The sequence below is a fragment of the Martes martes genome, assembly GCF_963455335.1.
Source record: "Martes martes genome assembly, chromosome: 1".
Classification (NCBI taxonomy): domain Eukaryota; kingdom Metazoa; phylum Chordata; class Mammalia; order Carnivora; family Mustelidae; genus Martes; species Martes martes.
The window spans coordinates 209951573-209974960 of record NC_137888.1 but is presented as its reverse complement, the minus strand read 5'-3'; the positions used below and the strand labels follow the sequence as shown (position 1 = coordinate 209974960).

General features: G+C 59.2%; 2 protein-coding genes across 3 annotated transcripts; both read right to left on the bottom strand.

Moving 5' to 3' along the window:
• Positions 1 to 95: 95 nt before the first annotated feature.
• RAVER1 (ribonucleoprotein, PTB binding 1) lies at positions 96 to 14299 on the bottom strand. Of its 2 annotated transcripts, XM_080797164.1 has the most exons (14): positions 14058 to 14292; positions 12469 to 12535; positions 9667 to 10136; positions 6049 to 6240; positions 5744 to 5873; positions 5299 to 5393; positions 4441 to 4528; positions 3932 to 4143; positions 3742 to 3835; positions 3530 to 3666; positions 2693 to 2767; positions 2049 to 2189; positions 1576 to 1659; positions 96 to 1478 (listed from the first exon to the last, which is right to left on the bottom strand). In XM_080797164.1, the coding sequence occupies exons 1-14, from the start codon at positions 14274 to 14276 to the stop codon at positions 1332 to 1334; spliced, it is 2151 nt and encodes a 716-aa protein (XP_080653290.1). In that variant the 5' UTR covers positions 14277 to 14292; the 3' UTR covers positions 96 to 1331. The 2 variants fall into 2 exon arrangements, with proteins under 2 accessions (XP_080653290.1, XP_080653289.1); XM_080797163.1 differs by having other exon boundaries at positions 3530 to 3835; positions 14058 to 14299.
• A 243-nt stretch (positions 14300 to 14542) lies between these two features.
• ICAM3 (intercellular adhesion molecule 3) lies at positions 14543 to 21560 on the bottom strand. Its single transcript, XM_080821159.1, has 8 exons — positions 21502 to 21560; positions 21185 to 21276; positions 20346 to 20612; positions 16505 to 16810; positions 15886 to 16173; positions 15280 to 15534; positions 14922 to 15170; positions 14543 to 14825 (listed from the first exon to the last, which is right to left on the bottom strand). Exons 2-8 carry the CDS (start codon positions 21264 to 21266, stop codon positions 14632 to 14634), a joined length of 1641 nt encoding a protein of 546 aa, XP_080677285.1. The 5' UTR covers positions 21267 to 21276; positions 21502 to 21560; the 3' UTR covers positions 14543 to 14631.
• Between the last annotated feature and the right edge of the window lie 1828 nt (positions 21561 to 23388).

Here is a 23388-nt window from a genome sequence, read left to right as displayed (position 1 = left end):
GAGCCAGGCAGGCTCGCCCCCACAAAAGACCTGCGGGGCCATCCCCGACTACCCACCCAGGCCCACTGTTTGTCCCAAGAACCAGCCAGCTCTGCTTTCTTTAAAACCATTTACTTACAAACTTTAATTCAGCAAAGGAAGGTCTGTGAGGGAGGACTGGGGAGAGGACACCCCCCTGGAGTGGATGTGGACCCCCCAGAGTCAGGGGAGGGAAGCTGGTGGCCCAGCCGGCCAGGGGGAGGGTCCAGGCCGACAGGTCCTGCTGGTGGGCAGGGGCAGAGCTAAACTGCATGAAGTTGCTGGACTGGGCACTGGGCCAACAGGAGGCCAGGAGGCCAGCTCCAGGTGATCTAGCCTGGGGATGGAGAGGCGGAGCTCATCTTCAACATGGGGGTAGCGGGGGAGGGGATAGACAGCAGAGGCTCAGTGAGATGCACAATACCCGACTCCCACAGACTGACAGCAGGACTGGTTTAAGCTGGCAGAGAAAACCTGTCTCTGCACCTAGGCCTGGGCAGGAAGGATGATGGGGTTGTTTTGCCAAGACCAAGGCTTTGGCCTTCTACTGTCCTCAGAGTGGGGACCCTGGGTAGAGGGGCCCAATCCCCAGGCCAGAGCCATTTGGTCCTGAGTCAAGCTTCCGGAGCTCGGCATCTAAGAGGCTCTGACCGCAGGGCCTGGGACCCAGCTTTAAGGCATCAGAAGGCAAGGGAACAGTGGCAGGGGCCTGGGGCCCCCCAGCTGGAATACAGGCCAGAGTGGGCAGGCAGGGGCAGGACACAGCCATGCCTGCAGCAGACATGAGAGAAAGAGGGCTGAGCCATTTCAAACCGAAAAGAGTGGAATGAAGGCCCAGACATGCTGGACCTTGAAGGAATCAGAGCTGGGGGTCGTCCTGGATTGTTTAAAAAATAATACAAATTAGAAAAGGAAACAAAAGTCAATTGTCGAAGTTAAAAAACGGGGACAGTCTCTGATCCTCACGGGAGGTCAGGGGAACCTCCAAGGCACTCGAAAGGCCAAAATACAGGAGTGACGAGGCAGGAGAGGACTCCCAGAGAGACAGACACAGGTGGATATGGGGGAGGGGACAGAGAGCAGGCGAGGGCCCCTCTCTCTTAAGGCTGTAGAGTTTCCATGCCGGGAGCAGGCCAGAGGTGCACAGCGGCCCCCAGACTCCCCCACACTCCTTGGGTTCCGGCTGGTTGGTCAACAAAGTCTTTCAGAGATTTTTCTATTACTGAAAGGGGGAAAGAAAAAACACAAACAGAACACCAGAAAACCCAAAAGCGATTTGGTGCAGGCCCTTGAGCATCTCTGGCACTGGCCCCCTAGAAAATCCTCTTGCGCTTCAGGTAGGAATCTGCGTAGTGGCCCCCGAGGCCCTGGGAGTGCTGGCCCACGTAGCTGCCTTCGGGGCTGGGCTCGGGTGAGGGCAACAGGTGGGCAAAGCTGCGTTTCTGGCCACCCAGTGGGGTCTAGAGACAGAGGGGAGGGGGTGGCAAGTCAGGGGCCATCCAGGGGCCAATGCTCCCCAGCCTGGCATGCCACCCCACCCCACCTCATGACCCGTACCTTCAGCAGGTGGCTGTGGCCATTGGGCCCGGGACCAAGTCCCAGGAGCCCTTCTCCGGAGCCCAGTGGAGAGGAGCCGACCGCCTGGGAGACAGGGGAGAAAGATGGAATGGGAGAGGAAGCAGCCCCCAAAGGCCAAGGGAAGGGGTTTTAGGCTCGAATCCTGCCTCTGCCACTCATCAGCTAGGAGACTAGAGGAGGACTTCTTTTTTGTGAGCCTGTTTCCTCCTCTGTCTACTGGGGCTAATATCGCCCACACCATAGGCCACTGGACAGGGAGTGAAAGGTGACCAGGAAGGCTGGATATTAGGGGCAAGACACACAGGTGTGGGGAGGATGGCCTGTTTGAGCTCGGCTCTGCCCAGAACCCCACTCTGCCACCACCTCAGCCAGGGCCCAGGCACCAAAGGTCGCAGGGGCCCCTGCATTCTGGCTGTCCCTGGGGAAATGTGGTGGCTGGGGAAGCTCCTCACCTTGTTAAGGTGGCTCTGCTTGAGGCCAGCCTGCAGGCCACTGGTGAAGTAGGAAGTGGGCGAGCCCGAATAGAAGTGGGAGAGGGGCCCCCCACCGCCCCCGCTGCTCCGTTCTCCGAAACCACTGGGTGGGGGGGACATCTGCAGAGAGGGGGTGGGCCGAATGAGAGAGATGACTGTAGTTCCACCTGCTTTTGCAGACCCTCCAAAATGCCCCCCCCACACCCACTCCCTGGACACCGAAATGCCCCCTGCACCAGTGACTAGCTTTGGCCACTGGGACGAGCAGCATGATGGTAAAGGCAGAGGGGCCTGGGCTCCCTGCTTCCCCTGGGGAGTCCCAGGGCCACCACCACTATATGTGGGCCGGCCTCACAGGGTGGTATGCTGGAGAATGAGCTCCGGGGGCTGATCATCGTCCCAGCTGAGGCCCCCACTACCCCGCCCAGCAACTGCTAGGTATGTCACTAAAACCAGTGCAGATGACCGAGCCCCAGCTAAGCTGCCAGAGAACCACCTGCCGGCCTCCACGACGGAGAAATCAAGTATCTGCTGTTCTGAGCCACCAAGTGGTGGGGCTGCTTGTTATGCGGCAAGAGCTAACTGATACACCCAGGAGGCAAGCTGGCCGGGGCAGCCCTTACTTTGTGTCGGCTGGGTCTGTGAGGCCCTAGTGCGGGCTCCCGTGGGTGGGAGAAGAGCCGCCGAGGTCCCACATCCTGCAGGAAAGGGGGAGAAGCATGTTGGGTCGGAGTCCACGCCAGCCTCACCCCTGGCTGAGTTCCAGGGCACTGCTGCTCCCGGGGAAGTCTGGCCCCCTCCAGCAGGGGGCACACTCGACTGTGTGTGGGCAACTTCCAAGTGCAGGCTGGGCAGCTGGAAGGAGACAGGGTGTGCACCCCACAGCAGGGAGGCCTTCCACATCGGCCCCGGAGGCGGCTGCTGTGAAGGCGTGTGGCCCCCGTGGGGGAAGGTGTTCACAGCGTTTCAGGAGCAGCTGCCCATCTGGGGTGTGTGAGGTCTTTTATATGTTAGCATCGACATTTATCTCAGTTGTTATTTGTGTTTAACACAGCATGGGCCAAACAACACTGGGGGCCTGCCAGTGGCCAGGCTGCAGTAGCTGACCGGGATGGGGGGGCTGGGATCACGGAAAGAGCAGCTCTCCAGGGACAGGGACAGGAGTCGGAGAAGAGAGAGGACAGAGAAACCAACAGGACACCGTGCCTTGTCTCTAAGAGCCAGAAGCACAGCCTAAGGCCTCTCAGGAGAGACAGACAGGAAGCAGGTCTGATGTGCAGAGACAGACCTGTGACTCGGGACAGGGACTCTGTGTGGCACCTTTCCCACGATCTCCCTAGTGCTCGCCTGGCCATCAGCACTCGAGAAATAACGCTCTGGAGAATGACCTGCTCTAAGGGGACAAAGGGCCACAGCAGCGGCCCCCGGGAGGGCTGGCCACACGGCGGCTAGGTACTCACCGAGGGGTAGTCGAAACCACAGCTGTCAGGCAGCCCTGGTTCAGGGGGCAGGCGGGTGCTGGCGAGAGGGCTGAGCAGGCGGGACTTGAGCTGGAAGGCTTTGCTGCTGCCGCCGCCGCCGCCGCCACCTCCAGGGGCTGGGGGGTTAGGCAGGTGGCCCTCAGCCGGGCGGCGGCTCCTCCCTGTGCCTCCCCAGCCCCGGGCCTCCTTACCCGCCAGGTTGCTGGCCGGGAGTAGGCTGTGTAGGTTCAGGTAGGGATTCAGGGGGATCCGGAAGTCCTTTGGGGGTTCCCCCAGCAGCGAGACCTGTGGTAGAAGGGCTGGATTCGTGAGGGCCCCTGGCAGGCGCGGTCGGGCAGGGCAGGAGGCCGGACTGGTACTGGGTACAGGGTGGGGCCTTACCCCAGGGGGTGCTGGCAGAGGTCCACTGTCCTTCTGGAGGCTCCTAAGGCCGGCGCCTCGGAGTCCCACTGGGGCCGGGGGTGGAGTGAGCTGGGCTGCTGGGGGACCCAGGCCTATGGCTTCCCGGTCACCGGCAGAGGGGCCGAGGAGGGGTGGCAGCAAAGGTGGTGGCTTCCCTCGCCGGGGCGGCAGCTCCGGAGGCAGGGCCCCCCCTACAGGGAGGAGGAGGTATTGGCGCCCAACCAGAAAGGACCCATCTTCAGGGGGTCCTGGGCCTCCCGCTTGGACTGGGACCAGCAGGTATGCGGTGGGCACTGCGGAGAGCCCTCTAAGCACGTCACCTCCCAGGATCCTTCCGGCCACCCTGGGAGGTGGGGGCCCAACTGATGGCTGGGGCCACTGAGACCCAGAGAGATGCGGTCATCCGCCCACACCCAGTAAGGAAAGGGGCTCAGAAAGGGGGAGAGGGACCGGTCCGGAGAGATGAGGAGGGGCGGGGTCTGTGTTACCTGCAGGCAGTTCCCCGAGGAGGGGGTTGGCCGGCTGGGCCCCAGGCTGAAGGGTGCCCAGGGGAGAGTCTCCCAGGATCCCAGGCTTCTGGAGACAGAGCACAACCAGCTGGAGATGGCCAGCGTGGCCCGGGCAGGAGGCAGGGGTCACCACGCCCAGCGCGCCCAGACTCCAGGCCCAGCCAGTCACAGGTACACAAGAACACGGGCTCCCACATCCCAGCCGTCACCCTTCCGGCCACCCAGTGGTGACAGAGGGCCTCCTGCACACCAGGCCCTGGGAAGACCCCAGGGACATGCACCTTACGCTCAGGGTGTCAGGGCCCGTCACCCCGCACTGCCAGCCACCATCAGACACACATAAGATGATGGTCCTTCCCAGGCACACACTGTCCCACACCCAGTCCCCTTGCTGATTATCACGGAAGCACAGTATCCAACGCAGGGTAACAGCCACACGTGGAGCCACTTTCAGCCCCACAAGCCCCTGAGGCCGTCAGTGATGGTCAGACACCCCCACGTCACTGACTTGACCCTAATGAACCAAACCGGGTAGGTCAGCAGCGTGTGTGTGGATGTGTGTGGATGGGGTGTGTGTGTGTGTGTGTGTATCTTGGTCTGTGCGGGTCTCCGCGTCTGTGCGTTGAGAAGGTGGGAGTGAGACGCCAGCAAGCGACTCTCCTGTGAAGCCTGGACTTTCTCTCCCAGGCTGCATCATCGCCGGTGTCCTGAGCACCTGCCTTCACCCCACCGATGGCAAGCCACTGGCAGATGTGAGTGGGGTGTGACGTGGACCAACATGGGGCCGGGGTGTGCGTATGGATGCGGAGGGCCCGGGGCCCGGGGCCATGCAGTTACCTTCTGACTCTGGGTCTGCAGGGCGAGCTGCAGCAGTGCCGTGGACAGGGCGGGCCCGTTGAGCAGCGGCATGGCCGGAGGTGCGCCCAGGAGGCCTGGGGGAGATCAGGAAGTGAGCAGCGGACCCAGGATGGAAGCGCCTGCCCCAATGAAGCACAGCCCCGGGCCTGAAGCTCCCAGAAAGCAACCGATGTCCCCCAAAAGAGGGCCAGAAGGAGAGTGTGCCGCAGGGAGGGACGGCCCTTTCACTAGCCTGCCTCTCTGCAGCTAGCTCTGCTTCCCCCAGGAGGGGCTCGGGACACCTGCTTCCTCTGCGGTGCTCTCCTCCAGCCCCTGCTCATGGGCTTGAGTCACTTAGCGGTTGGATGGGAAAACAGCCCACGGAGGCGCCGGGTTCCGAGAGAGCTGGGGACCCTGGCCGCCACTTTGCCTGGCCCCACCTTACCCTGCTTGCCCCCTGCACTGCCGTGGAGCAGGGGGTTCAACAGCAGCTGGAGGGAGGCGGAGGGCCCCAGGTTGTTGAGCAGCTGCAGGAGGTTGGGCTCGGGCAGGAGCCCTTTGCCCCGATTGAGGGCCTGCAGAGAGAGAGGGAAGAGCGGCTTAGAGCCCCGCCTGGCCGCAGGGGTGCGGGCTCACCCGTCCCTCTCATCCTGAGTCCAGCTGACACCCTGACTTTTCAAGATAGGAGGGTCTGGCCCCTGGGTCCCCCACCCCCACCCCCGGGGGCACACCTCCCAGGCGCACACTCACCGTGGCCTGTGCAGCGATGAGCGCAGCCAGCATGCTGCGGCCGGGGGGCCCGGGGGCACAGAAGGAGACACGCAAGTGGCTGCCCCCCAGTGCCAGGCCGTCCGCCCGCTGCTGCGCCTCTTCGGCCATCTCTGCCGTCTCGTACTCCAGCACAGCGAAGCCCTTCAGCTGCCCGTCCTGGCCATATGCCAGCTGGGGGGGGGGTCAGGGAGGGACGAAGACGTGAGCACCCAAGTGGCAGGGGCCGCCCTCATGTGAAGTGACAATGGTGACCAGACTTGGCTCCTCGTGACAGTGAACCTCCCCAGACGGGGTGGGTTTTTAGCCCTATACTCTTCTGAGCCCTGTTCTTGCAACAGCTCATCGAATCTTCTGGATGGCCCTAGGAGGCTGCATCCTATCCATTTTTCAGAGTGGACAACTGAGGTTCAGAGGTCAACATGCCCAAGGTCACGCAGCTGGTAAGAGCGCAAAGCTGGGATCCACCTTGCATGGGTCAAGTCCCCTGGGCCTCAGACCAGTGCCACCTGGGGACTCTGATGGGGACCGTGAAGCACATGAAGGCGCAGGGTGGCAGTTACAGAGCTGGGAAGGGGTGCTGGGGGGAGGAGAGATGGGTGGCTCTGACACGGCTCCACTGAGCCTCAGGCTGAAGACACGCAGCCAGGGCTGGAGAGGAAGGACACAGCTGGGGGGTGAAACATGTGGCCTCCAAGCTCGGGTTCAAGCCCAGACGTGCCAGCTGGGAGGGAAGTCATACAGCCAGTCAGGGCCCCCCACCTCTCCTGACAGCAGCCTGTGGGTTAGGCCCACAGCCCCTTGTGCAGACTCTGGGGTCAGATGTGTCCCGGGATGGAGACGTTTTTGGAGACAGGGAGGATGCTGCATGTGCCGTGTGTCACGTGTCCATTCCCCCACCACCCGGGTCTGTCTCTGCAGCAAGACACAAAGATAAAGGCCACAGGTGCCCCCCCCGCCCCCGTCAGGTCAGGTCAGGCTGTGCCAGCATGTGAGCCTGCCACCTGCTCAGGGAATGAATGGGCACGGTGGGTGCTATCCCAGGGCAGGCAGATCCCAGGCGAGCACCTGGTCGGACTGTGCCCGCCGCAGGCTGGGTGCCATGGGGGCTGTCCCAGCACGTCTCAGAGCCGGGCATGGGCAGCGTTCCCACTCTGCAGGGGAGGAAACGGGTTCCGACAAGGGCAGTCCCTGGCCCGGGGCACAGATCGGGAGCCGGGAGCGGACAAGGCCTTGCTGCTGCCCTCAAGAAACCACCTCCGGGCGGCTCTGGCCGTTTCAAGAAACAGTGATGCTCCTTGGTCCCCAGCGATGCACGTCCATCCACAGAGGACAGCAGGGTCCACGAAACGAATATGGGGCATCCCTGACGCAGTGAGAAAGCTCTCTCGTGTCTGAGCATGAAAATATGCCCGAGACCGAGCAGAAGAACCAAACCGAAGCAGGCCCGGCCGTATCTGGGTCAGGCAGAGGGCAGCGCAAGGACATCCGAACGCATCTGCTTGAAATGCGTGGTAGAATCTCGCCGGAAGGAGACGCCACAACCGGCTCCGAGCAGGGGCTGCGGGCAAAGCCGCCTTCGCCACTGACCTTTCTGCACCTGCTGAATTTCCAAACAGGGCTGGACTGCCCATTCGCAAAAATAAATAAAACGGAGGAGGCTTCTGACAACACCCAGAGCCTTGGGATACCTGCTTTATTCGTGTCTACAGCACTGCTGGAGACCGGCCCGCGAGGGGCTGGCAGAGCGCGCAGAGCGGGCCTCGAGGGCGCTGCCTGATAGGCTCAGCTTGGCGATGCTGAGAATGACGCTCCCCACCAGGACGGCCAGTTCCCAGCTCGGCGTCCCGCCTTCTTGGAAGGTGAGGGTGCCCCGCTCAGGATTGGGGGACCCCAGGGTCAGCTGCTGGACCTCGACCCCCAGGCCCCCCTTACTGGCAGGCTGGTGTGGACACATCACTGCACGTGCCCAGCCCTGGGCCTCGCTCTCCTCATCTGTGAGCTGGGGCCAAACGGGTTCGTTTGGCCCCAGCTCTAAGGGTGGTTGTGGGGATTCAAGGAGACGCTCCTCCCCGGGGGCAAGGAAGGGAGGTGCTCTCAGCGTGCCCCTGTGCTGGGTGCCCAGGTAGGGGGTCTCCAGCCGTCAGCCTGCCTCTACGGAGCACTTCAGCTTCGCCTCTGACCAAGGCCCAGACGCACATCTTCTAACAACATGTGCCATCTTGCAGGGGAAGAGAGAGGGGTCAAAGGGCAAGTGAGGCTTCTCGGCTCCTAGAGAGGGAGAGTAAGGCTCAAACCTCAACGTGCCCCACTCCTGAGCCTGGCCTCCACTCAACCAGGACACATACTCTAAGTGGAACCACGAACAAGGAGCCATTTACAATAATCCAATCACAAAGCACTGCTAGCCCCATTTCCAGATGGGGAAACTGAGGCTTGGAGCGAGAACTGATCGTTGGTCACGGCCCCACTGTCCCACCCCTGCAAGACAGGACGGGGCTGCCAAGCTAAGTCATCTGTGTCCTGAGCCCCTGACCTGGGACCTAGCACGTGGCAGGTACGCCACGGAGGGCAGCAGCGTGACCAAATGCAGAGTGAGCGAGGAGCGGGCTTCCTAAAACAGTGGAGTCCACAGGCCCCAACACTCCATTTACACAAGGGATGTGGGAGCCACCCCTGGCCACGGACTGGGGGGATCTGGGGTTAGAGCCTGTACGGCAGCTCCGTCAGGCTGCCTGGGGGCCCCTGGAGCCAGGCTGCGGCCTTCCAAGCCTGGCCCTGCCACGCCCTCTCTGGCTGTTAGAGCCCCGGGCAGGGCACTCGAATTTGTGCCGCCTGAAAACAGGGTTAGTATCTGCCTCCGTGGGCTGTTCTAGGATGAAGGCATTCTCAGCAACGCGCTCAGCGGGTACTGAAGGAGTGCCTACACGGGGCTCTGTGGGTAAGAGGAGTGGGTCTGGCCTGCTCTCACGCCACCGTGCCTGTCACAGGGCCGGGCACGCACACCGGAGTGCATGACACATGCCACTCGGATGAAACAGACACTGTTCTGCCAACCCGACGTGAGTGCCAAATCCCTTTTTATGGAGGGAAACCGAGACTCAGAGAGTGACTGACTTGCCCAAAGCCACAGGGCAGACCTGGAATCCAGCCAAGCCCAACGTCCTGACCTCCAGGCTCACACGGGGCTGTGGGCGCCTCCAGACAGCCTCCCCAAGGCCAGACCTGGGAGCCACAAGGCCCCTCTGCAAATGTCTGAGGAACACGGGAATGGGAGAGAGAGGTGACCAGCCTCGCACCCAGCTTTCTCAAAGGAGGCCTCACCTGCACTTGATAGGAGGCTCAAGGCCACCAAGGTTTATCAAGTCGCTAAAGGGTGCCCAGGGATCTGAACCTCAGCCATCTGGCTCCGGGCTGGGCTGTCACCCACTACACCACGTGGCCTTTCTAACAAGAACCCCATTCAAAGTGGCACCGCTGCTGCTTTACTGAAAAGGGACCCAGGAGATTAGAAAAGGCAGGTGACTCCAAAGGGCCCCTCCGAGGCGCTCTGTCCCCGGCCCCGACCCCCCGGGCCCCTGCACCAGGCCCAGGGCTCACCTGGCAGAAGGTGGGCGTGTGGACCGCCGACAGCGCCCGGCGCAGGGCGTCCACGTCGCTGAAGCCGGGGGGCAGGCGGTCGACACAGAGGCAGCGGGAGTGCAGCAGCACGGGGGTCAGCTGCCCGGCGTCCGTCCAGTGCACATAGAGGGTGCGCGGGCCCAGCGGCTTGCCCAGCAGGTCCGACTTGGCGCGGGCGGCCGAGTCCTTCTTCATGTACTCCGCGAAGCCGTAGCCCTTGGAGTGGCCGGTGCGCTCACTGTACACCAGGAAGCAGCGCTCCAGGCTGCCGAAGGGCCGCACCAGCTCCTCGAACTGCTGCTGCGTGAAGCTGGGGGGCAGGTTGGCCACGCACAGCAGCGCGTCCGTGGGCTGCAGCTGCACCGACAGCTCGCGTTCCCGCAGGCGGCTCTGGTGGAAGGCGCTGATGGCAGCCTCTGCCTGCTCCCCGTTCAGCAGGGTCACGAAGGCTGCGGCAGAAGGGGGTGCGGGCTCAGGAGGCACCCCGAGGGGCAAGCCCCCCGCTCCTTCTACACCTTGCATGACCTCAGAATACCTAACAACCAGGACGTGTCACAGACCGGCCGAGGGAATGGCTGGCAGCCTTGAGGCCCAGCTGCGGGGGCCTCCTGCCTCCCTGAGCCCTGCTCCCTGCTCTTGTCCCCAATCCCCACCCACAGCAGGGCTCACCCACCGTGTGCCTGGCTGGGTCCCACACGCGTCTAACTCGGGGGCTGTGTGGCAGTGGTTCAGGATGTAGTCGCTGGGGCCTGGGCTTCCAGTCCAGCCCCTGAATGGCTCTGGGGAGCTCTGGGATCTCAGTTTCTTCATGGGAAACGAGAGAACTTGCTCCTGACAACCCCCGTTGGGCCAACAAGGAAACAGGTCCAGAGCAGTGCCCCCTGCCCCCATTGAGGAGCCTGGACTTGAACCCAGGCAGGCATGCCCCAGTGCCCTGCTCTGCACCCTTCCATTACCACCTTTCCAGGCCACCAACACCTCTCATATCCAGTCCCACCGCCATGCCTCGTTTGCTCTCCACCCAGCAGCGACAGAGAGCCTTTCAAAAGGATAATCAGATGGCATCGCGTCCTTGTTTAGGGGTTGGTTTCTCATTACAGGGACCAGTGGATCCTGCGTGGCCTGGCCCACTGGCCTTGCTGACCTCCCCTCCCATCTCTTCACTGCTACTTCCTGGACTGTGCCACGCCCACTCGGCCCCGGACCTTTGCTCCCGCTTTTCCCTGAGCCTGGAAGCCGGACCTCCATGCTGCTTTGCCTGGTTAACCCGACCTGCCCTTCAAACATCACTTCCCCACAAAGCCTAGCCTGACTTCTCCTGTTGCACATCTGGAGCTTCTGATCGTGTGTGTGTGTGTGTGTGTGTGTGTGTGTATGCATGCACGCATGCAAACCTCCATGTTTGCAGCTGTTTGAATAACACCCTTGTCTGCAGACTAGACTGTTCTCCGCTCGGTTAACAGTTATGTACCCGGTATAAACAACATTCAGTGACATACAACATTCAGTGACCACTGCTGGAAGACTCTATCAATGAGAATGTCAGTTAACCTCGATCCCCCTGATACCCGGCACACACACATACTAGGTGCTCAATAAACACTTTTGATGCACTGCCTCTGCCAATATTAATAAGCACCCATTAGGTGCCAGGCACCCCCAGCTTTTTAGGTATTTTAACAGGTTTGGCCTCGTGGCTAACCCAAGCAGGTCATGCCCAATTTGCAAGTGAGAAAACTGAGGCTCCAGAGGGTAAAGCACTTGCCTGGGGCCACAGAGGGTGGCCAGACCAGGACCTGAAGTCCGTTTGCCTCCTGCACCCAAGATGTGAACAACTTTCCCAGCCTGCCAGGTGGGTCGCAAGGAGTTACCTGTCCTCAGCTCCTCACCCACCTTACACACTGCAAGAAAAGGCCCCAGAAGATTTAATACTGGCACAATGCCTGGCAGGCACAGACACCCACAGAGAGTCTCCCGTGCCTGGTGGGCGGGGAGAGAGGAAGCACCAAGGCTGACAAGACCCCTCCTTGTTCTCATGGAGCCAGCCACGAAGTGTAGGAGGCAGGTGAGCGAGAGAGCGACAAGAGCCCAGCGTGACAGTGCTATGATGGGCGGGGCATTCGGGGCACAACGTGGAGCTGCCTGATGCCACCAGGATGGCACAGTGGACAGCTAAGAGCACTGGCAGAGGGAACAGCCTAGAACATGATGGGTGCCCAGGGGAACGGTGAGGCCGGGGCCCATCCCTGCACTGTAGTGTCAGCAGGAGCCTCAGAGATGTTGAAGAGAGAGAAGAACAATGAAGGTTAGGCCTGGATTTTCAGGTTAGGTCAGATTTTCAACAGGATCAGGGCTGGCTACTGGGGGGAAGGCATGACATCACAGAGGCAGACGGATCAGTGAGAAGCTGCCTTTTTGGCAGAGATTGAGGGGGCATGGGTCAGATGGAAATTGAGGGAATTAAGGGATGCCAATTGTTCTGGAGGACTTGAAGGAGAAGACCAGACTAGGCCTGGGTGACTGGCTGGCTGGGGGGAATGGCGTGGGCAAGTGGGGAGCCCAATGTTCAGGTATCTGGCTGGGCAGCCCAAGGGAGGAAGGCCAAGGCTGCCCCACAATGGGCACCCAGGATGAGAGACAGAGTGGGACAATAGTCTGTCCTGTATGGCCCAGGGGACAATGTTGGGCCTGAGGTTCAGGACAGGAAATGTTGGGCCTAGACCCTCCCAGTTTCAGGGACTGTCACCTCCTGCCACTAGCCCAACCCACAGCCCCACAAACCTGTCCCTTTGTATTTGTCCACAAAACAGTACTTGAGCTCATAGTCGCTGAGCAGATCGTGCACTTCCTGTGGAGACAGAAGCCAAAGGATAGAGTCACCAGGGGCTAAAGGCACCCACTCAGAGCCACCTCCACATGGACGAGCTATGAAAGCAGATCAATCAGCATCCCCATCTCACAACCGAGGGAACACACACAGCCAGGATTCAGAGCCTGGCTGCAGACTCCATGCTTTGAACTAACACAACACAACTGAAGAGTCAGACGGGTGTGAGTTCAAGTCCCAGGTCTGCTGTATGTCCTTAGGGAAGTAACTTCAATCCATCTAAACCTCGGTTTGCAAGTGTGACTCTTTCCAACACCCCAACAAATTGGGCATTAACCCATTTTGTAGATGAAGAAACTGAGGCTCAGAGATGCAAAGGAACATGTCATAGGTCATGCAGCTGGTCAGGGCAGCAGAGAGAATGCCAGCCAGCGGGTACCTGACTGGGGACCCTGTGTACTTAATAAGACCACAGTGCATGGCTTCACATGCCTCCCAACTCCCCCCTGCTGACAGGGCTGGCCTTCTGGTAAGCTAGCTTCGTGGGTGAACTCTGGGGCCTGCTACTGCCAGACACACACCGTGCACCCTGAAGGAGACAGAGTGTTCCCAGCTGAGAGCTGGTAGGCATTAGGAGAGCCAGCTCTAGGGAAGAACCAGACCATGCTTAGTGGCGCCTGCCCCAGGTCTGTCCCCAAGTCTGCCCCTCACCACACTCTGAGATCCCACCAGCCATGCGCCTACTTGTGGTTAGGGAGAGTCAGTGGCAGATGTGCACGTGGGTCAGAGAGCAGAGATTTCTCAGCAGCAGGGAGAAAGAACCCATCCCACTGTGGCAGGGCAGGGCAGACTAAGTGCAATCTCCTTGGGTCCAAAGAGCACTGGGAAGCCCTACCCCATGTAGGCCCCAAAAGAAGGGCAGCCCTGGCCAGATCAGTCAAGGGAGGGGGCACAGAACAGTGGGTGAGGCCTGCAGGTCTGTGAGCTGGGGGAACTAGACTCTATTTTTCCAAATTAATCCAGAAGCTTTAGGTGAAGAAAGACCCCAGGAGCTACTACAACTTCCGGATGTCGCAAAGGGGTCCATAAATGCGTGCTATGGAAAGGCATACTCCAGTGAACCCTGAAACTTCTGGATACATCCCGCCTACCCGTGGTAGAGGGGGTGGGGCAATACACAGAGCAGGGAGCAACTGCCATCCCTACTTCCACAGTCCCAATATAGTAGCTCATTCACAATCCCCCAACCAGGCCAAAGTTGCCCGCCCCCTTCCAGTTCCCCGCCCCCCTTCAATCACTTGGTTTCGTCCAAGCCTGTGGTCGCCCCTAGCAACGTCCTCCCTCAGTCCAAAGTTGGTTTCTCCCTCCATCACTGCCCACCCCCACCCCCACATCCTGCTCTTGGTTTCTCCCGATCCAGCACTGATCCCGCGCTTGGACTCTCCCGCCGACGCCCCCCGGCGCAGGCCAGCGTTGGTGTCGCCCGGTTCCCCCCGCGCACGCGCACGGTGGTATTTCCCGCCACGCTCCCCCCCCCCCATACCTGGTTGGTCACGTCCCCCGGGAGGCCCCGGATCAGTATCTTGCGGCGGTTACGGAACTGGCGCTCGGTATGTTCTAGGCGTTTCCGGATCTCCTCTGGATCTAGCGGCGGCAATTCTTCTTCGGGCGCCCGGCGCTCCGCGGCATCATCACCTTCAGCCTCGGCCCCAGCCTCCGGGCTCAGCAGGGGCCGGTGAGTAACGGACACGTCGGCCGCCATCTTGGGAAACCCGGCGCCTTCTGGGACCAGAGAGCCTGGGCGGAGCGTCATAGAGCGGCAACGAGGGCACGCCCGCCGATTGGCCAAGACAAGCCCCGCCTCCTCTCCCACCCCCTCAGCCCATTGGCTAAGGCCCAGCCCGCCTCTCAGAGTTCAAGCCGCGTCTGGACACCACAGGCTCCACCCCTTGCTGCCACAGAGATGTCACTCAAAGGATGCCAAGCGCAGTGGGTGATCTCAGCACACGTGGAATCAAGCCACAGACTCCGGATTTTGAGAGCTTTATTGATGCGGAACCCGGGGATACAGAGAAACCCCCCATCGTCCTTGGTCCAGCATTCCCCCAGCTGGAGGTTCAGGATGGATCCTCCCCCACAGCCTCCTCGGGCTGCCTAGACGTCAGGGGCAACGAAGTGCTCCCCTGGTTCACATGGTAGATGTCACTACGCCTGTGGACCCCGAAGACGTACAGTAAGGCCGCGCAGATCGTCACCACGCCCAGGACCGCTAACACCCCCAGGACGATGCTGACGGCGCTGGCGTTCCGATCTATGCAGAGAAGCAAGAAATAAATACACACGCTCTGCCGCCCCCCGCCCCCGCCCGGGCTTGCCCGTCTATACCCGCCGCCCCGTCTTGGCTCACCCCAAACGTTCATCACCACGGTTATAGTGTGTGTGCCTCGTGAGCTGGCCGCCTTGCAGGAGTACGTTCCATTATGGTTTAACCTGACGAGGAATGGGATCCCGATGGGCACCTCGAGCCGGGAGCCTTCCTGGAAACAGTGCAGCTTGGGGTCCGGGTTGCCCCGAGCCTGGCACTGCAGGACATGGATAGTCCTATCTTTCCACGTCAAGCGTCGAGGACATTTGGCTTGGTCAATCTTGGGACCGTCTGTGGATCAGTCCAATGATAAGACACACTCGAGGCACAGTGGGGCAAGGGAGAGTCTTCCCACCAAACCAGGAGAGCAAGGGTTTAAAGATCAGAGTGACCTACTCACACAGGACACGCAACTGGACGCTGCTGTTTCTGTGTAAGATCTCCCCATCCACCCGGAGGGTCGCACTGCAGAAGAAAATGCGCCTGTCGTCCATCTCGGTGGCGTTTAGCTGAAACTGGGCAGGCTGTCCAGGGGCCGGAGCTGGAACTCCCTCCAGCGTGACCTGGACTCGGGGTCCGGCCAAGCAAGTCACAGTCACTGCGGTCCCCTCGGGGGCGCTGGGCTCACTCAGGTTTAGGGTGGGCCCCTGGAAGCCTAAAGACGGGACATTGCCCAGGAGGTTACTGACCACGCCCTCACATAGGTCTGTCCCCGCGCTCCTCCTGCCTCTTTCTTCTTGGGGTATCCAGGCCATGCCTTTATGCTACTCTGTGCGCTGCACCTCTCCCCCCGCCCCCCGCCGCCCCAGTCCCGCTTGGGGTAGTCTTGCCATATATCCCCTTCAGGTAACTTAGGGTCCGCCCACACGACAACCCCTTCCTCTCTGCGGGCTCAGACCCCACCTCTCCAGTTTAGTTTCCGCCCTATATATGTCACTCCACTCGGGATACCGAGGCCCCGCCCCTTGTCTCGCCGGCCTGCTGTCTTGGCTCCGCCCCCTCTTACTGTAGATGGTTATGTTCTCCCGGGCCTCCCAGCTGACGCTCGCCAATGTCATGTTGCAGACAATCTCCTGGGCACCCTCCTGCTCCATGCTCGCTGTGGCTGTGGCTGTGGCCGTGATCGTGTTCTCGTGGCTCTCGACTGTAGAGTTCAGCGTCTGGTTTCCCAGCGCCAGGTGGACGTGGACCTCAGAGGCGGGGAACAACCCGTCCAGGGTGCAGTTCACGGACCAAGTCGTTCCCACCTCCAAGAACCGAGGGACAGTGAGGTGTGGAGTGGTCACGGGCAGTGCTGGGGAGAAGGGTGGACGTGAGCAGGAGGGGGGTCTCCCAGAGCCCTGGGCGTCCCTTTCCCCATGGAATGCTCACTGCCCCGAACCAGGGTCCTTCTTTCCCAGGATATCTTGCGGCCTGGCTCACCCCCTTCCCAGAACACACCCGTTTAGACTTCTCGTTAGTTACCGCTGCCGCGAGTTTGCGGCTGCACCGTCCTCAGTGGCGGAGGGCATCCCTTCCCAGAAGGCGCTGAGGTCCAGTCCACTCCATTTGCAAGAAACCTCCCTGCCAGGGTACCCCTTCTCTGGCTCAGCTCATCACCCACCCTCTGCAGTCTCTTCCCTCACCAAAGGTTTGGAGCTGCCTGGGGGCCGAGCTGTTCTGGAACAATCCCAGCCCTCCGGGCCTCAGGTCCAGTTCCGTGCGGCAGGAGAAATTGGCGCGGTGGTCGTCTCTGCCCGCCAGCACCGTGACCGTGACCTCGGCGGGCTCCCCGACGGCCGGCTGCCGACTCAGCTCCTCCTCCCCGCGGAGCAGCACCACGGTGAGGTTTCTCCGGGGCGCCCCGCCTGCCACCTGGCAGCGCAGGGTGAGGTTTTCGCCCACGGGCTGCCAGCGGGGCAGGGGTGACAGCTCCACTCGCTCCGGGAACCCTGGGGCGAGGTTGGGAGGGGGGAGCGTTGTACTCACCAGCCAGCCCTACAACTCCCACCCCAGGGAGCAGAGAGAAGGCTGAGGGTGGCCCAGGGCAGAACTGAACTTTGAGTTAATAAACGGGGAGGGCTTAGTACTGTGCCAGAAGTGTTTGCTACTGTCCTTAACATCATGATTATTATTTCCTGTTTTGTGGGATCCCTTGCCAGGCACTGAAATAGAAGTCAGATTTTCTGTTCCTGAGAAATTCACAGTTGAGAAAAAAAAGGGGGGGAAGAAAGGGGACTAAGTTATGACCACTTACAATGTTATTAGTACTCATAAAAGTTCCTGTTTATTTAGTTTTCCTTAGATTTTCCAAACGTCATCCACCTTCATGCACACAGCAACCAAGTGAAATCTCTATTATCCTTCTGCTTTACGGATGGGGAAACTGAGGCCCAGAGAGGTGAGGGTGAGGTGATCTACCCAAGGACACAGAGCCAGAAAGGGGCCCAGCTGGGGTTAGAAGGTGAGTCACCCAAACTCCAGGCCCCTGTGTGTTCCCCTGCCTCCTTGATGTCACAGCCTGGGACTCCCACAGCCCACCTCCCAGCGTCTGGCCTGGACTCTGGCCTTGGCCTCCTCAGTCAGTCCCAGGCACTCAAGGCTCTTCCGAGGCAGCCTTTCAGGGTGACCTGGCACTGCCCTGAGGGACTGCACAGCCCCAGGCTGGCTGGGTCTGCTCGCAGCAGCAGCTGCAGTGCCCCTCCTAGGCACGCGGACCAAACCCTGGGCCCCCTTTGGGAAGCCTCTTGGGCCCTCAACAACTCAAGCCTGGACCTCAGCTATCACACGGAGGCCAGTGCACGGGCTGCTGTGAAAAATAGCTAACATCTTCCTGTAGGTGTCCCCCGCTTTCCAAAAGTTCATGACTCCACTTTCGTGAAAGCCCAACATTAATTAGCACCTGTTTTCACTAAGCAGAAGAAATCGGAAGAGGATTTTCGCTTTTAAGAAAAATAGCCAGGGGGCGCCTGGGTGCCTCCGTCAGTTAAGTCTTTGCCTTCCTCTAAGGTCATGATCCCAAGTCCTGGGATCCAGCTCCACATCGGGCTCCCTGCTCATCAGAGAGCCTGCTTCTCCCTCTCCCTCTGCTCCTCCCACCTGCTTGTGCTCTCTCAGATAAATAAAATCTCTTAAAAAAGAGAAAGAAAGGAAAATGGCCAGGGGGCCTCTGCACAGTCGGTTAGGCCTCCAGCCCTGGGTTTCGGCTCAGGTCATGATCCCAGGGTCGTGAGATCGAGCCTTGCGTTGGGCTCTGTGCTCAGTGCAGACTCAGCTTGAAATTCTCTCTCCCTCTCCCTCTGCCCCTCCTGCTTGTGCTCCCTCTCAAATAAATAAATCAACCTTTAAAAAAAAAATTGGCGAAAAGCAAAGGTAGCATTCAGTGTCGGTTTTGCAGGGAGGGGTTATAGGGCAGCAGATACTGTGTCCAGTGAGAGGGGCGCCCAAGGTCCTTCCCTGGGATGACACTCAGCATCCCAGCAGCGAGCCGCCAGAGCTCTGACCTGTGTCTGCAAGCATCGGGGCTTTCTCCCCATTTATTCTGTGAGCCTGTTAGCAAAATGTGTCCGCAAGACGTGTCAGAAAAGCCTCGGAGATGTTATTTTTGGCGTCTGAGAATGCTCAAGATTTTTTTCAATAGAAATTGATTGCTTCTTCACTTTCCATCGTTTTTTTTAAGGATTTTATTTATTTATTTGAGAGAGAGAGAGAGAGAGAGAATGCACACAAGCAGGGGGAGCAGCAGAGGGAGAGGAAGAAGTAGGCTCTCCGCTGAGCAGGGAGCCTGATGGGCTCTATCTCAGGACTCTGGGATCATGACCTGAGCTGAAGGCAGACACTTAAGGACTGAGGCCCCCAGGCGCCCCCACTTTTCATCATTTTGACTCACAACAGGTTTCACAGGAGTGCTTTCCTTTGGGATAGTAGGAGAAGCCTGTATTTACAATTTTAGAGTATTTAACAAAAAGTGCCCCATCTAGCCTTGGGCACCACGGGTCAGAGATGGTGGCGTGTGGGCCAGTGCTAGTAACGCTTGGGAATTCAGGGCTGGGATGGGGTGGGACAGCCCCAACATGGAGCGTTTGCCGATTTCTGCAGGGTAAATACTCCCACTCTGGCTGCTTTTAAGCTACCCAACGTGACGCAGGGTCTCGAAGGGATGAGTGCATTCGGCTCCTGTGAGCCAGGACGGACAGGCTTCCACAGAACGCTGGACGGAGGTATCTGGGACACACACAGATCTGCACCTTACACAGAAATGCAGATACAAAGACATAAAAGCACAGACGTGTCCCGATGCAGACCTCCACGCCCATCACACACAGATACACACATCGACACAGAAACACACGCTCACACACAGAGACACACACAGGCGCAGATCCTAAGCCAGACCTACCCACACTCACATTCACACCCACACACGCCACAGGCACACACAAACATGCAGACAGGCACTAACGCCTGTGTACACTCCACACAGACCTGCAGAGATAATGACACACGTGTACACTCACAGACATGCGCATGGGGACACAGACACAGACAGGTGCACACACGGTCCCATGCATATGCCACACTTCTCTATGAAGGCTCCGCCAAACGGCAGGGACCAGGACGGGTGTGCTCTCTTTTCTGATCTATTGGATTCCTGCAAATGCAGAGAAACTCTGGCAGGTAGCCTAAGAAACTGGTAACAGGGGCGCCTTGGGTGGCTCAGTGGGTTAAAAGCCTCTGCCTTCGGCTTGGGTCATGATCTCAGGGTCCTGGGATCGAGCCCCGCATCGGGCTCTCTGCTCCATGGGGAGCCTGCTTCCTCCTCTCTCTCTGCCTGCCTCTGCCTACTTGTGATCTCTGTCTGTCAAATAAATAAATAAAATCTTAAAAAAAAAAAAAAAAAACTGGTAACAGCGGGGATTGGGGAAGACTCAGCTGTTAGGAGCAAGGACCTGAGAGCCAGACGACCAGCTTCTCCACTCGTGGGCTATGAGCCTCGACAAGCGACTTGACCCCACTGAGCCCTCTGTCCTCATCTGCGGAATGAGGCTCCTCGGGGTTCCTCCCCCAGCCTGGGGCTGCTTACGGGCTGAAAGAGCGCCCAGTGTCCACACAAAAACATCGCAGCCAGCACTAGGAAAAATGGAGGTTCTGACTTTGATGCCTTTTTATGACTCTTGATTTGAAACCACATACATGACTTATTACCTGCCATAAGAAATAGGGAAAGATAAGAAGGAGATGTCATCGAAAAAAGTTCTTGATGGGCCCCAAGTAAATTGAGTCCGCAGCTGTTGCCTTGGCATATGGTTGAGATGCGCCTGTCTCTCTCTACACGCACACGCACACGCACACGCTCAGGTCCACACTCTGGGTCAGAGCCCTGGTCCATCTCTGCAGACTCAGGGTTCCCTGCTCCCCCACACCCCTCGCCATCTGCCCCCCAACTACTGCCCCGGGCCGGTCCCACCTCCAGGCTCCGTCACTCACGGTACACTGTGATGATCAAGGAGCCTGTCATCTGGACACCATCGCAGTAGCCAGAGCAGAGGACCTGGGTATCACCAGTCACATTGAAGAGCTGGAAGACGGCCCAGCCCAGGCCATTGCCCACAGGCTCCTTGGATAGGGATGTCTCTAGGGTGATGAGGTTGGGATTGGGGCAATCCGTACTGCAGTTGACCAAGAAGGACCCCCCGGCAGGCACCACGGGGCTCTGGACCTCCACCCTCAGCGGGAACTGCTGTCCTGGGGCACCTGTGGGAGCAGAGGGACACTCTACTGGCCTGGTGCCTCTCCCCAGCCCCCCACAGCCCCCACCTTTCAACACCACCTCCCTGCGTTTGTGGCGCTTCAGTCCAGGGGGGAAGACGGATGATTGGTCAGGAATTGGGGAAAGCCCTGAGGAAGGCTAGGGGAGACCTGATCCAGCCTGGAGAAGGAAGTGAGTCAACAAAAGCTTCCTGGAGGAGGAGGCAAGTCGGGCCAGCTCTGAAGGGAAAGTAGGAGTGCTCTGGGTGAAAGGGAAGAGATCCCGGCAGAGGGGAAAGTAGAGACAGAGGTCCAGGGAAGGAGTCTGGGGGGGGCGGGGGCGGGGCAAGTCACATACAGGGACCAGGTATCAGGGAGCCCTGAAGGCCGAGGTAAACAGCCGTTCTGTTGAGGCCGCTGGGTGAGTACCTGTCAGATGAGTTTAGGGAAGTGTTACGGGGCCAGGAGCAGAGTGAGGGAAGCTCTGCTTCATCAATTCCCACCTCCACCACCCCCCCCCCCCGCCCGCCCTCTGCCAGTCCCCCAGCTCCAGCCCTCCCCAGCCTGGCTTGCCTCACCTGGGGGCAGCAGACAGCAGACCAGAAGCAGGGAGATGAGTGGAGTCCCGCAGGCCCTGGGCAGCAGCCCCGGGAGCACCATGGTGGCCAGCCTGTAGGAGAAAGTCGCCCTAATGAGGTCCAGGGCAGCTGGGGGCAGGGGGTGGGGAGTGGGTGGGGCCCCCAGGGGACGGAAGCCCAGCCACAGCGTTAAAATTGCAGAAGTCCAGGGGCAGGTCTTTGGGCCGGCCCTGGAGAAGGACAGGGGGTCCGGAGTGGGGGGACCCCAGCGAGGTAGAGGCTGCTGGTGGGTCTTGGACGGGGCAGGCCTGACTCACACCGCTGGCCCCCGAATGATCGACAGGAAATGCTAACACAGTTGGCTTCCTTTGTGCTCAGTACTAGGAAGCCTGGGGTGCGTTGGAGGAGGTGATGAGATGCCTCCTTCCTGCTGAACTTGGGTGAAGGGGGGTGCTCGGTTTCCAGAGAGGAAGTTAACAGGGGATCTCCAGGCAGGCAGTGTCCTTGAGGTGATGAGGTGGGATCGCACGAGGACAGTGGAGGGACTTGTAGGCAGGGTCTAAAGGCATTAGTGTGGGGTCCTGAAATTCCCAGGATGAGGCAAATAAGAGACTCGGGGGAGATAATGAGGGTCCCCTAAGGTGAGTAAAGACATGAAAATGAACAGAAGCCACGTTGAAGGGGCCCGGGCGCCTGGCTCTGCGTTGACTTGTCTGAGTGGCTACTGTGGGGGCGCTTTAACTTGGAAGATCTTGGAGGATCCCCCCATTTCCTGTGTGTCATGCTGAGGTGGGGTGTTTGGAGTACAGCCAAATCCTGGGCCGAATCCACCTGAAGGTGCTACTTATAACTGGTCCTTCCCTCCATCCTCACGAACCCCCCTGCCCCCCCCTTGCCCACTCCCCCGGGGCAGCTGCTTTCTCCACCCCAAGGAAAGGGTCTGGGGGCCCAGGTGGGCACTCCCACTTCCATCCCTTGTCTTGTGCCTCTGATCTGAGCTCCAGAGAGGAACCTTGTTGAGGTCCTCGAGGGCAGCCAGCATCCACCCACTGTCCCCATCCCGAGACCACGCCCCCTGCTCTCTCAGCTGGAACATCTCCCCCCTCCAGTCGGGTCTCTCCCCTGCTGCCCTGCCCCGGGTTGGGGGGTGGGGGGCCCACACACACCCCCCGCCCCGTCCATTTCCCACAAAGTCCTGAGAGGGTGCCTAAAACCAAAATCAAAAGTATTTGTAAGTAACCCTGGTCTCCCTCCCTTTTCTAAAGTTCCATTACGCCACTTGGCTTTTACGAAAGACCTACATTAGTACCTCTTTTTTTAACCAAAGGAAATCTGAAGAGAATTTTCTTTTTTAGGAGAAAAGATTAAAAGCGAAAATAGTATTCAGCATTGGATTCATAGTGGACGTTATAGAAGACGGCGCCCAACTACGCAATGGGAGGGGAGCCCCAAGTCCTTCCCCGGGATGACACTCAGCATCCCAGCAGCGAGCTGCCGGAGCTCTGACCTGCGTCTGAGAGCATCGGGGCTTTCTCCCCATTTATTCTGGGTCTGGGAACACTAACAATTTTTTCCACATAAATTCATGATGATTACTTCTTCACTTCAGGCCATTTTTGACTTATAAAAGGTTTCATAGGAACGCATCACTTTGGCATGGCTGGGGGAACTTATATTATCTGGTAAGGGATTATATCCAGATTATAGAAATTCCTGGAAGTTATAGAGGAAGTTAACAGGGAATCTCCAGCCAGGCACTGTCCTTGAGGTGATAAAGTGGGATTGCAAGGCAACATTTCAAGAGGACAATGGGGGGACTTCTAGGAGGGTCTAAAAGCCTTAGCATGAGGGCTCAATATTCTTGGGGTGGGGGATGCAAATACAACACAACTCAACAACAAAAAAAAAAACCCATTTAAAAATAGGCAAAAGACTTGAATAGACATTTCTTCAAAGAGGCTATTTAGGGCACCTGGGTGGCTTAGTCGGTTAAGCATCTGCTTTTGGCTCAGGTCATGATCCCAGGGTCCTGAGATCAAGCCCCACATCAGGCTCCCTACCCAGCGGGGAGCCTACTTCTCCCTCTCCTTCTGCTGCTCCCCCTGCTCATGCGCTCTCTCCCTCTAATAAGTAAATAAAATCCTTTTTTAAAAAATGGAAAATGAAGAGGCAATCAATTTCCAGTGCAAAAAAAATCTCGAACC